The following is a 13,746-nucleotide window of genomic DNA, read 5'->3' as shown; positions in this document are numbered from 1 at the left end:
CTTGAGATTATTCAGCCTGGAGAAAAGTCCAAGGAGACCCTAGAGCAGCCTTCTAGTACCTAAAGGGACCTACAAGAAAGCTGGAGAGAGACTTTTCACAAGGGCATATAGTGATAGGATAAAAGGTAATGGCTTCAAACTGACAGAGGGGATATTTACATTAGGTGTTCTTCACCTGGACAAGTTCTTCTCTCTCAGGGTGCTGAGGCACTGGAACAGATTGCCTGAAGAGTTTATGTATGCCTCATCCCTGGATGTGCTCCAGGCCAGGTTGGATGGGGCTTTGAGCAACCTGATCTAGAGGAAAGTGTCCCTGCTCATAGCATGGGGATTGGCACTAGATGACCTTTAAGGTCCTAATTTTATGATTCTATTTGTTTGAATCATCCTATGATTCTGTTTGTTTTTATGCACATACTAGTCACTGACCAGTCATCATTTGTCTCAAATTAACTTCAAGAAAATTGCTCTTCAAAGTAAAAATTTGAATACCTTACTCATCAATGTATCATCTAACTGACTGACTCCTTAAGAGGACAGTTTAAGTTTTATAATGTGTTACTATACTAATCCTATACTCTTTGAAGGTCATCTTCCTTCAAGGAGAAAGGTCACTGGACTGCTGCCAGCAAAACAGTTATGCAGATCTATGAAAGGCATTTTGTACTACCTTCTGCATAATATCTATGGCTATAAAACAAATATAAAATTATCCCTCTGTAGGTATACACTACTCCTCCCTGTCATCTCCTGAATAACAAAATAGAGCAAGCAAATTATACTCTAGTTGTTTGTGATTAAATTTGCCTCTGGGCTATCACTGAAAGACTCATTCTGCTTTTTAAATGAGCAGGTTAAATCCACAATGTAGAAGTTTAAATTACAAAAGAAGTAGAAATTAAAATTACAAAAGAAGTAGAAATTAAAATTACAAAAGAAGTAGAAATTAAAATTACAAAAGAAGTAGAAATTAAAATTACAAAAGAAGTAGAAATTAAAATTACAAAAGAAGTAGAAATTAAAATTACAGCAAGAATTTTATTAGTTTTCACTGAATGTAAGGTTTTTTTCTCTACTCATAATTACAAATAATATCTTATAATGCATGCAAAACACAAAATTTTAGTTTGCAAGTTTTGCATATCCCAACCATTCAGACCCATGAACAGCAGTCAGCAATTAGGTTTTATATATGACTAAGAATCAGTAATAATCATTACAGAAGCTTTTCCCCTCTTTTAAAGGCCTGTTTTACCATAGAAATCTAGCCAGCCTAGGAGAAGGGATAAACTACACTAGTTCAAATCCAAATTTGAACACACTCAAAATTATAATGATCCCTTAAAAAATAAAGCATTCCTCCAAGTCTTACATTACAAAACCAGTGTGCTTGTCAGATTTAAATACTTCATAAGGCAGAACATAACTTCTAAAATAATATATCATCTTGTAGTCCAACATTCAGATCAGTAAATGAGGATATATTTTACCCAGAAAGTTCTCAGGTTATTTCAGAACTACAACTGCTAGGTGCTGTTGATGCATCACATGCTTTCTGGTAAGCATGTTTCAGAATCAAATATAAGCAAGAGACTAAGCTTTGCACAGTATAAGTAGTACAATTTACACAGTTACACTGTGTATAATTACACTATTACACGATTATTTAACTCTGACTTAACACACATCTTCAAATGACCACAGTCTGACCAAGCCTTAAGTGAAAACAAGAGAGACTAAAATTAAACAATCAAGTTCCACTGACAGAGATGACTTACTCTGAGTTTCAAGCTTTCACTGGATCAGACCAGAGGTTCACTGAGACCCATATTCTCTCCACCACCTGCAGCAGGCAAAACTACGTGGTCAGAGTAGAAAATCCAGGCTACAATCTTTAACTGAAACCTCTCACAACACCCAGTGTCTACAATGTTACAGATGTCAGAGAGAACTTTCTTGTCTATTCATTGCTCAGGACAGCTGTCAGTGTGTCCAAGCCTTTTTGAACTTGCTAGTACTATGTGCCCCCATGGCACCTTGTGCTGGTGAGTTCAAGATAATTAACTGGATAGAACAATAACACTCTATTAGGTTTAATAAGTATTCCCTTCTTCAACTTTCAAACTAGATATGACCATACCCCCTGCAGCAGGACCTTGGTAATAAAGTTAGCACAACTAGCACCATTTTGTGAGGCAAACAGCCATTCCCTGGGACTGTGTCACGTATTTGTTCTCTTTCCCCTCATTCTCAGGCTTTGAAGGTCCTGTAAGCCAAGCAGACAAACCAAACACGCTTCTTCCCCTCCCTATCAGCCTCAAGGTTTCTGGGTGCCAGGACAATTACTCCCTTCATTGCCGGCCTTGAAGGTCCCAGGCACTCAGCTAGGCAGGTGGTGTTGATGACCGTATCACAGATCAGGGACACTGAACTGCACATAGAGCACTGTCTACAAAATCAAGCAGTTACAACTCTCCAGTGGGAATCTGGACCACAACCACTGCTGGACAATGAGAACTGTGAGCCCCCAGTGGCCAGAGACACTCCCACCACTGTCTGCTTCCTCCCAGGACTCAGTGAGTGATTCTTACTACTTTGTATGATTTAAGACTAGACTAAGATTGTTATACTGAAACAGCAAACCACATCTTAAGATTTTACTTGATCTGCAGAGCGCCTGGGTGATTAGGAATTTAAGTTAATTTGTATTATAATTCTGTATTGTGCTACTTACGTCTATATTGATTCTGCTTGTAGAAATCCTGTGCCATTCTCATCATAAATTCTGTGCTATGCTAATCATAATGTCCTGCTAAGAAAACAAAAGCTTTAATTGTAACTACAACAACTTCTGCCAAGGAACTCTAAAAGAATCTACCCATCTCTTTAGTGTTGGTGACACTAGGCTTAAAAACAACATTTTTTCTGTACTTGAGATTTATTTGGAGTATACTTTCCAATATCTGTTAATGAAGGGAAGAATTTTCAAAACAGTAAGAATTGCTTAGCAGTCTGCATCCTGGTGGAAAAAAGACAGTCAACCACCAGAATTCAGGGAATCTTGTTCATCTGTTAGCCATGCTAACATGGCCTAACCAAAAACTCTATTGACTGTTCTTAGCCAAGCACATAAATCTTACGCCTATCAGCAATGCTACAGCAGGCCAATTCTAGAAGTAGCAACTTTTCAGCACAGAAGGTTAGATGAGCTACAGGGAAGTGCTGAAGTCAATTCCACACTAATTTTTATTACTGTAGCTATTTAAAGCTCCGATTCATAGCAGATAGATATAGCAACAAAGGCTTATGTTGATTGCTCAAAGGCAGGTGCTTCTTTCCTCACCGCTTCCCAGTTCTTCCACAGCCCCCCTCTAATAGGCAGCACAGTAGAAAGGCTATGCTTTCCTTGTCCAAAAGCTCTGAATTGTACGATGCATCAGTTACTGGGAGGAGTGCACATTGCAATTTTAGGAGGGATAAAGTAACTGAAAAATAATCAACTCTAACAATAGCCAGTTCATTTCCACTTAACACATGTCTACTTTCAATGTATTAAAATAATCAAAACATGAAGTGGTATATGTTTAACAATGTTGCCAGCCTGAGGCTTTTAAAATATCATTAGACTGTTCAACATTTTTGAGAGACAGACAACAAATATGTTAGAAGAATCAAGAGGACAGTAGTGATATAACCTGTCTTATCATTCTAAGCAGCTTTAAACAAAAACTGCAACAGCTTCTCATCAGCAATATATTCTATGTATAGAGACAATGCTTGACTGGCACTAGCTGCTTAAAAATATATGGTAACATGTCACACTCTGAAGGAATTTTATGTGCTATTAGATGAACAATTTATGACAATGCAAAATTCTTTTTTTTTTTTTTACAGCAACACTTTCCCATTTCCCAAGGTTCAGCTTTATTGCTAAATAGAGTGTGAGAGGCCAAAAACTTGTTCCAGTTTTAGCTTTTGCTAGATTTCCCTCTGCAGATTGTCTGTCTCGAAATGGCAAATCCAGTCCTTTAAAATGAAGCTGAAAATCAAATACCTGTACAAGCACATCAGACAAGTTACATTACAATGTTACAGAGACACTATTACAGAAAATTGAGATTTTGCCACCTTTGACAAGGACAGTAAAAGAGGATTATTTCTGTAGGTGTGTATACAGGTCTCCTCAATGGATTAAAGAAAAAATTCTCAGCCACTCTAAAAACACAGAATCAAAATTTGTGCTCATAGCAAAAATGTTGCTGCTTGCAGTTATTTTAACAGTAAGCCCTGTAGAAGATGAGAATATACACCCTTAAATACACTTGCATCTTCAACTCTAACTACATAATTAAACTAAAGATAGCTGGTTTTACATTGTCCCTATGTCCCCAACTCTCCTCTGTCTCCTGAATGAGTTTCATCCAGTCATCCCAGATTTAAGGACAACAACTGCCTTTTACAGTGAATAGTTGGTAAAACAATACAATCTATTCAGAAGTCTTAGGATTTCATACTTGTTTAATACTCTTCCACTCTCTCTCAAAGCACAAAGTTCTACCAGAACTGAAGCCCTTATACAAAAGAAAAAGGAGGAAAAGCCCTATATATAGTCTTATTAGGTGCCTTTTTAAGGTTTTGTATAAGATTTTGTTAAAAACAAAGCCAAACAAGAACTCCACATATATCTCCATTCATATAATTGTCATAAAAAAGGCAAGTTGGTTTTATGAACTATAAAAACTAACCTAGTACACACTTAATTGGCAAAAAAGATTTGTTATTTTAATTTCTTGCAGTAAGAAGAAACATTTCCCAGAACACTAACTTAATTTACTAGTTCATTAAATGAACTCTAGGTAAACATCAACATTCAAAGCAGACAAATACTTAGCAGCAGATCCTTAACACAAATTGCTATTAAGTAGGCTACAAGACTAATCACACATCACTTTGATGCATGCTTATTAAAAATTCAGTTGTTGCTCTTTTTTTATATTGTATTTTCTGATCATTATTATTTTCCTTCTTTACAAAGTCACATCATCAAGTACTTTTACATACAGGCCTCACATTCTTAGCAGAAGTTTTGTCCTTTGGTATATTCTGTTAATTCAGCAGATGCATACGTAACCTTCACGTGCCAATCCAGAGAAAAGAAATTCTTCCCTAGCAGGCTAGGGTAGCGTGACTAGCAATACAGCCCTTGCCTCATATATATAAACATCATGATGCTCGCTCATGATACAGAGAAGCTGCATAGATACTTTTCCAGCTGGCCCCATTTCTGTCCCAATTAACTCACTAACTCCAAATGCCCTAGATAACAGCAGAAAGCTACAAAAAGTGTTAATCGCATTTTTGTAATAATAAAACCAGCACATTTTTACACAGGGAGTCTGCTCCACCTCCATTTTATTTCCGATGTAAAGAAAATGCTCAAACGCTTACCATCAGTACACATTTCCACTGGGAAAAAAACCTCATAGTATTCACATAATCTAAGTCAGAATTACTTCTCAGCTCACTGTAAGTATTAGTCCTGAAGTACAGCCACCATAATACACATTCTTTAAAGCATACCTTATTTCAGTTACAATTGATGACAGTATTTTAATCTAAAATTAGCTGGCGCAGAGCAAATTGATTTTTCATTCAACGACAAAAATAAATACAATTTCATAAATGGAGTGTGCTTTTCAAGTAGTATAAAAAATTAAGCCAATGGACAATGCATTTTTCCACATAACTAGATGAAACAAATTGCATGTTCCTGTCATCCTACCATCACACTGTATTGCTGAATTATCAGAAGCTACCTTGAATATTCACTGATCATTACATCAATTTTTAAAGAGATCTCCCCTCAAAAAGGCCATTTTGAAATGCCAATGGAAAGTTTTACTATGGAAATACTTGTTCAATGCTACAAGGGAAATAAAAGCACACAAGTAGTATTTATTGCATTTGTGTTTTAAGAGAGCAGTAGGTTTTAATAGTCTAAATAGACTAAAAAAAAAAAAAAGAAAAAATAGAAAATGGTCTCTTTAAACACATTTATCATGGTTACAAATAGATGGTTGCCTAACAACCTGAATTTTCTCATCCATATACCTATTTCACCATTGTGTGGTGCTATTTGCACAAAGAGCTCTTAATGGTCCTACATCATTTTACAGGCACATGAAACTCCATCCTTTCTGCAAATGTGAAGAAACTATTAACTTGGAAACAGAATTGTTAACACAGTAGTTTCCCAAATTGTTTTTTAATATGAATGTATATATATACACCTACATATTATTTACAAATCATAGCCTTCAACATGCTTGAACATGCTTGTCAAATGGAACTTTCTTTAGGCCTAAAAAAACCCCCATTTCTGTCCCCATGAATATGCATGAAGATAATTAAAGCTGTGCAATAATTCTTCTGTTTCAGAATTCCTTATGTAGCACTGCATAAGAAAGACTTCTGCATTACAAATTTTAGTTCTTGTATTTAAACAGTATATTAAAGAAACACACACAAATCATTTCCTGTTACAACGAATAACAAGCAATAATCTAGTCTTTAGCACTCTGTTTCTGTTCAAGCATAAATCCTGATCTAATATGTACATACACACTTTTTTTTTCTTTTAAACCTGTGCTTGTATTTTCAGACACTTTTTCTCAGACGCATCAGCAGTCTGACATGTGATTTCCCTTTCAAAAACACATTTGTCACTAGGCACAAAACAGAGTTGCACTAAGACTGCAGTGTTATATGAATCTACATTCCCAAGCTCTCTAAAAAGTTCAGAAACCATTAACCAATCTTTTACATTAAAGACTCTAGATTTGTTGTAATTTTACTTGAAGCTCTGAGTGTATTTTCTTCCATAAAAAAATGTATGGTGTAATGTTCACATTCATCACAGCAAATCTATTTGTAGTATGACTTCTGTAAAACCAGAAAACCATTTGTTCCAAAGCACTTAAAAAAAAAAAGCATACTGTACATGATGAAAGCTCATTAATAAAAAGTACCTCAGAAATTTAGTTTTACCTGAAGGAACAGCTGTACTGTTCTGGTGGTTTTCACCAGGAGACACAAATAAGTCTTCCTCCCCTTCAGTAGATGAACTGGAAGAAGATTCACTACTGAGATCATTCTCACTGGAACTGCTAGAGCTGGGTAGTAAAGCATACTTTCTTCGAGCTAACACTTCCCGCTTTTTCCTCTGCATTAAAATTCGCTCTTTTTGGTTTTGTGTCCTCTGGGAGGAACTTGTTTTCACAAATCTCTTTCTATATGGAAGTCTTCTTAAAGAACTGCTGTGAAAACAAGGCCGTTTCATTAGTAACCCAGGTACAGAGTCTGCCTCAGTCCGAGGCCACTTTTGTGACCTTGCACTATGAGTTCTACTTGTCGCATTAAACACAGCCTGAGGGTGTCTTACAGGAGCATCTTTTTCTTCATCAGATGTTACGGTGTCAGAGTCTCCAAAATGTAGGCTAGATGAAGGTGATGAGATACAGTCACTAAAAGAAGAATCATTATCTTCACTCTGTGTTTCTAGATGCTGTCTTAATCGCAAGATTCCTTGGTTTTCTTTATCGGGACAGTTTTGAGTATATGAAGGACCAGCCTGCTGGCTCTTGCGTTTTTTTCGCACTACAATACTTTTGTCTTGATCTGTATGGTTGCCATTCATGTCTTTTTGCTTTTGAGAATCATCACATAAGTGAGAAAACTCACTTCCTACTTTACTGGCAATCATCTCAACTTCTGAAGTGAAGCTTTTGGCTGCCCCAATAGGCTCAGGGTTCAAGAGGATCCCCTTCAGACTCTCCTGTCTCTTTGGTGCATCAGAAGGAACTTCACTCTTCATATCCGCTTTTAGAGTATAAACTATATTACATTCAGGAGTCCATTTAGACATGGAAAGTTTTAAGCAAGGCCTAGAAATAAAAATAGACATGCATCAAGAAAAAGAAGCACTATTTTTTTTGAGAGTAAAACTGAAATAAGAGAAAAGCCATTTACTGCTAAGACTAATCGCTCTAGTGAGAAAAGCAAAACAGCAGTAGCTAGAATACAACTGTTTCACAATATTGAGAATACTGCTTGACGATGTATGACATTAACAGTAGAGTGTACAAAACTATTTTCAGACCATATACTTTTTAATCTATCCTGCAATAGAAATTGAGCATATCATATCACACATTCCCTTAATAGTTGGTACCTCGTAGGTTCCCCTCCCTGTCAAAATACCAGGCTGTCAACATACAACAATTAGCCTCGAACACTACTTTAAAGAAAAACTTTTGTATTGGAAGACTACTGAGAGACATATGCAAAAGTAACCTCAGTAACACATTCACCTTCAACCTGCTTGACCTGGCATCTGTACCTTCTGTTTAAATTCCCAAGAGAAAGTGACAAAAGAATTCGGTTCCTGCTGTGAGAACCACTGAAGCACTCTCTACTGTAACTCATGTGCCTCAGATGAACAAGGCTGTAATAGACATGTGACACTTGTACTACTTGAGCAGTTAAGCCCTCCCTCTTTTCTCCCTCCCTCACCACTTGTTTGAAGAAACATCTCATGTCCTGTGCTCTTCTAGAAGAAATGTTTATGCACTGAACCAGAGTGTAGACCTGACTAATCTGAAAAACAAATTTCCCAACCAGACACCAAGTTTACCATATAAGCACACAAATAGCTATATATATAGCTATAGCAAACTACCAGAAGGCTGCTTAAGAAAAAAGAAATGTGCAACTATGCTTTATGTGGAAATAAGGCTCCTTAGGCAACACAGCTGGAATATGCATGAAAGGAGTCTAAGGTAGCAACAGTAAAATGTATGGCAGGTTAAGGAGCATTGCCTACTCAGATCCATCATCCTCTGCCTGAACCTTCAAAATTTTTACTTCTCCCAAATGCTAATGCATTCTTATATCTAGTGCTAATATTTAAAGCTTTTGTTTATTTCATCATAGAACAATCAAGACTGAGCTCCTTGAAGAGACACAAATCAACATTTCTTTAAGATTGTTTCACAAACTGATACTTTCAGGAGCAGCTGTAAGCTAGTTGCTCCTAGCAGACCCTGAAGAAAGACTTGTATCAGTTTGCGATAGGTATCAACTGATGCATTATCCCAGTCAGCCTGTGTTCTCTTCATAGCCATAAGTAACTAATCTAACTCTTTGAGTGATGTAATCTGGAATAAAAATTTTGCCTAAGACATACATGCTGCAGTATTAACATCTAGAGAAGCCTTAAGTTCACTGGATCTTTATGGAGATGAACGATCTTGTGGATCCTAGAATCTCAGATTAAAAGATTAATTTGAATGTTCTCACAGGAAAACCTGCAAGCATTTGTAACAACCACTGTTAAATGTGAGGCCTATATACTATTATAACTAAGAAGTGCTGCAGTGATCAGTATGTTTTACATTAGCAAGTCAAAAGCTAACTGCGTGCAAGTTGAACTAAACCTCTTCTTGCCAGTATGAACCATAGAACGGGTCCTTACTTTCACTTCATCAAAACACAACTCACAGTAGGAGATATTTCTTATTTTCAAGCGTTAGATAGAAGGCTTTCCTTCTGGATATCATGTTTTGTTTGTTTATTTAATTGCAATTAAGTTTTAGTGGAATGCACTATATGTGGCTACTTGCTTCTCCAGGACTGAAAAAAGTTGCAAAATTGGAGGAAGAAATGAGTATTAGAAACCTATACTATAAACAAATAAACCTCTATTAAAGCTATGGAATTCTGCTATCTATCCTTCATTGCCTCTGACAGCTCCTGAGGAAAAGACCAGCTCTTACATGTTCCTTCTTAAGCAAGTGCTTACTCTCACATACGTGCACCATCTTCCTTTGGAAAAATTAAGACCAAGAGTGAGAAATCATAAAATTTCTAACAAGTATAGTAACTCAGAATTCAAATCTACACACAAAGAACAAGCAGTGCAGTCTTTTTTTCATCCTCACATGGTCATCTTTAAGACAGTATTTTTGGTCTGTTATTTACTCACCACCATTTTACAGAAATGCAGATTACTCTAGTCAGTCTTTTCCACAGTCCAAGGGCAAGCCAGTCCCACCTCCTTTAGTAACTCCATATTTTAAGCACAATATTTTTTTTTAGAAAAATCTCAAAAAAGTGAATTTATTCAGAACATTTGTTATAGTCATACACAGTCATAATTTGCAACACAGTCATAATCTGCCATCATATACTATATGTTCGGCCTATATACAACAACTCCCTGTCCTCTTAATAGGATAAATTAAGGGGATAATTTTATTTAGTTCTGAAAAATCTGAACGTTTTCTCATTATGTAAGCACATTAAAGGCTAGTTTATAAAGGGCTTAATCTACTCACTGGAGTGCCTTCCTTTCCTCCTTTATTGTTTAACTCCAGTGTGGGAATCTCCAACAGTGAAAGTTCAGCATTATGAATGTGATTATCTTTGTATAAGCCCTGTTCACTTCAGTACAGAGACCATTGTGCTGAAATACAGACAGAACTATTTAAGTTACAGCCAAAAAATTAAAGCAAGAAAGTTTACACTCTGAGAAACTTCAAACTAGGGTAAGATGAGAAAAAAAATCCTAAACCACTATCTTGTGAAAATCAATGTACTTGAAATGCTATTTACTAGCTTACTTTTACTCCAACATTCAGACTACATATAATGGCCACTTAACTCAGATTCAAACATTTTATACATTTGCAGTCTTACAAACATGGAAAAGTTGGCAGTAATTCAACTAGATAATCAAGAACTCTCCATTTTTGCCAACCAGTACAAAGCCTGAAGGACTGCTTACTTAAAGGAGAGCTGCTGGCTTCCAATTAAAAATTACACAATGGCTAGTCAACAATGACAAAGAATCTATTCCATCGCTATTTAGAGACACTATTACAAACCTTTGAAGAAAAGGCAGAAGCTGGAAGAAGAGCTTACTATCTAGCTTTGAAATAATTGTAAATATTTTCAGTGGTTACTCATATGAAATATCCATACTACATATATGTCCAATGCTTTTACACAGAACACAAAAGTTTAAGAGGGACTACAAAAAAATGCAAATAATTAGGACTCATTAGAATGAGATCATCTGCTCTTAAACATTTTGAAGATACTACAAAATCTCCCCCTAATTATAAGTAATCCTCAGAAGGTTTTTCAAAAAGCAACAAGATGCAGTAAGTTCAATTAGCATTAACATTCTTCCTTCTTAATCAAAACATTTGCCTATTAGAATCAAGACTTCAAGAGGAAAAATGGGGTAGTTAAGACAGCTACCCAAAACCCATAAATAGTTATTCTAAGTTCCCCTCTAAAGCATGACTCTATTTAGAACAGTAAACTGCACATGACTTTTATCCATCCACATCACAAATTAAATAGTTTTGATATTAATCACACTAAGACAGACAGCAGTGCAACAGAACTCAAGCAAACTGGACAAGTCCCTCAAAATTGTAAAGTCAAAAAACAAGCTCAGAGTTTAAGATCTTTACAGCAGCCAAATTCATGATCACATAAAGAAAGAAGAATATATTTAAAATGGAGTGTTGTATTCTGTCATTGAGAATTAATTCAATTACTAGTAATCAAAAACTTTGACAGCAATAAAGCACTATGAAACAATGAAATGGTTCAATACACAACATTAATTCAATTTTTTGGTGGAAACTTGGTTGATGAATACATGCAACCTAATATATCATTACTTTGAAAATGTATTTGCAGTTACATTTTAAAACACAGTCAACTCCCTTCACCATCAAGAACCAATCTCTTTTTTAGATGTCAAAAAGCACCTTAATCAATTCTGTCAAGCTTGGCTACATTAAGTACACAGTACTTAGACATATGACCAACCATTTTGCAGAAAATGCCCATCTCAAGCACATGCTTCTGATATAATCACAAATTACTGGTCTCTGTCCTGCTAATGGGATACATACATCTAAACCTAGCTAGCCAAATATTCACCAAACATCTGCTAGCCAATTTAACAAAAAGCAGAGAACAGAAAAGCAGTTAGTAGTCTATTTCCTCATTTTCCCTCATCTTCAATTTCCTGCTCCTCTCATTATAAACAATAATTTCCCCATGTTTGATGCACTCTCCACCACTGAGATCCTAAGTACACTTACAGACAACTTGGGTATCCAGTTGGGTTGAGCCCAACTGGAGGCTACTACACACAAAAATTCTTCCTAATATGAGAACTCTCTAAAATACCAAGAGCTTGTGGATCACATTGTCATCCATAATCTCAAAGAGAAGACAACAACTCCATCTCCACAAAATTTTTGTGCTACCTTAGAACATTTATGTACTCAACCCAAGTGTCCATACACAGGATGATATCAGTCTAACATAAATATCCTCTTGCCTATCAGTTCCATTTGTAATTCCTTTACTTAACCCTAACTCTCATTATTTTCTTTGCATACGTTCACTGAACTCACTACTACCTTTTAAAATTCATTCCCTTCCCTAATACGTAGCTTTTATCAGATTTTACTGTTATTTTACTCTGACAGACTGTTTATATTGTTATCCTCACGAGAAAGCCTCGTTGTTGAGGTGTGGTACGCACAAAGAAATCTTACAGATACTGTTCCTACCACAGTGTGTTTTTGAACTGGCAAACATGGCTACCAAGAGCTCAGAGAATGGAGCAATGAATGAAAGTATTACACAAGTTGTATTTTGGAACACCAAAAGTATTACTTTCATCTCATTAAAAAGACGATTTTATTTCCTTTCTGCAAGACTCCTCCATCAGATAAATCAAGACAGCAAGAAACTGAATAATGAAAAAGCTTAAAAAATTAACACAAGACCTTCAACAAAAGTGAGGTAACCCAAGTACTACTACTTCCCTTTCTCAAGGGCAGACAAACAAGACTGATTCATGCATGACCCTGATGCAGTGGAGGTTACAGAGGACTTGGAGCCATCTGAGAAGCTGCACCCCCAATGCAATCCCATGAAGACTGAATCTCAGTGCTACCATGCCCTGCTCCAAATAAAATAAAGAACTTCACTGAGCAGTTCATGAAAAGAAAAAACCAACAAAACGCACTTAGCCTAGAAGAGATAGTCAAGTCCTAGTAATTTCATTTCTATCAAGCAGGCACAACCTCTACAACACAAATATTCTGTTCCACTATCAGCAAAACAAGTGCAATCAGATTTTCAAACTTCATTGCACCATTCCTCATGTTCATTCGTCATTTTCACCACTTCATGAGACAAATACTGCTTTTTTAAAGCTTGTTTTAACTACTAAATTCTAGCATACTATATATTGATCTTCTAATCTTTGACAGAAAATAAGGCAAGTGATAGTTCAAGATTTATGCATCTTTATAAAACTACAACAATCAGAAAGTAATCTGAAACCCTATTACACTTGCTTTCATATTATGTGACATCAAACACATCTTTATTCACAGGACCATATGAAATACCATTATAAACCACTATCAGTTTCCTTTGTTTGCTTCAATACAGCCACAGTGATGACAGATAGTCTGGTTTTGAATAACAAAATTACCTGAGAATTCTCCGAACAGAATACTTACCTTTTGCCCTTCAGAAAGGTACACTATTTCAGAATAACATGCAGTGTTAGTTACCAAATACATGATAACATTCTGAAGACAGGTTCCTTCCTGCCTATGATCTCCCAAAGACACTCTTTTACAT

At 36.1% G+C, this 13,746-nt stretch overlaps 1 protein-coding gene across 1 annotated transcript in view; it reads right to left on the bottom strand.

Annotated features, from left to right (window-relative positions):
• The window catches only part of RNF111 (ring finger protein 111), a 53,335-nt gene that overhangs the window by 35,300 nt on the left and 4,289 nt on the right, over window positions 1-13,746 (bottom strand). Inside the window, exon 2 of the mRNA XM_062000303.1 lies at window positions 7,048-7,943. Within this exon, the coding sequence (XP_061856287.1) occupies window positions 7,048-7,924 (877 nt within the window). The 5' untranslated portion in view covers window positions 7,925-7,943. The remainder of the gene's footprint in view (window positions 1-7,047; window positions 7,944-13,746) is intronic.

The sequence above is a fragment of the Colius striatus genome, chromosome 7 (genome assembly GCF_028858725.1).
Source record: "Colius striatus isolate bColStr4 chromosome 7, bColStr4.1.hap1, whole genome shotgun sequence".
NCBI lineage: Eukaryota > Metazoa > Chordata > Aves > Coliiformes > Coliidae > Colius > Colius striatus.
Note: the sequence above shows the minus strand (reverse complement) of the source record. Positions and strands in the feature narration are given on the sequence as shown.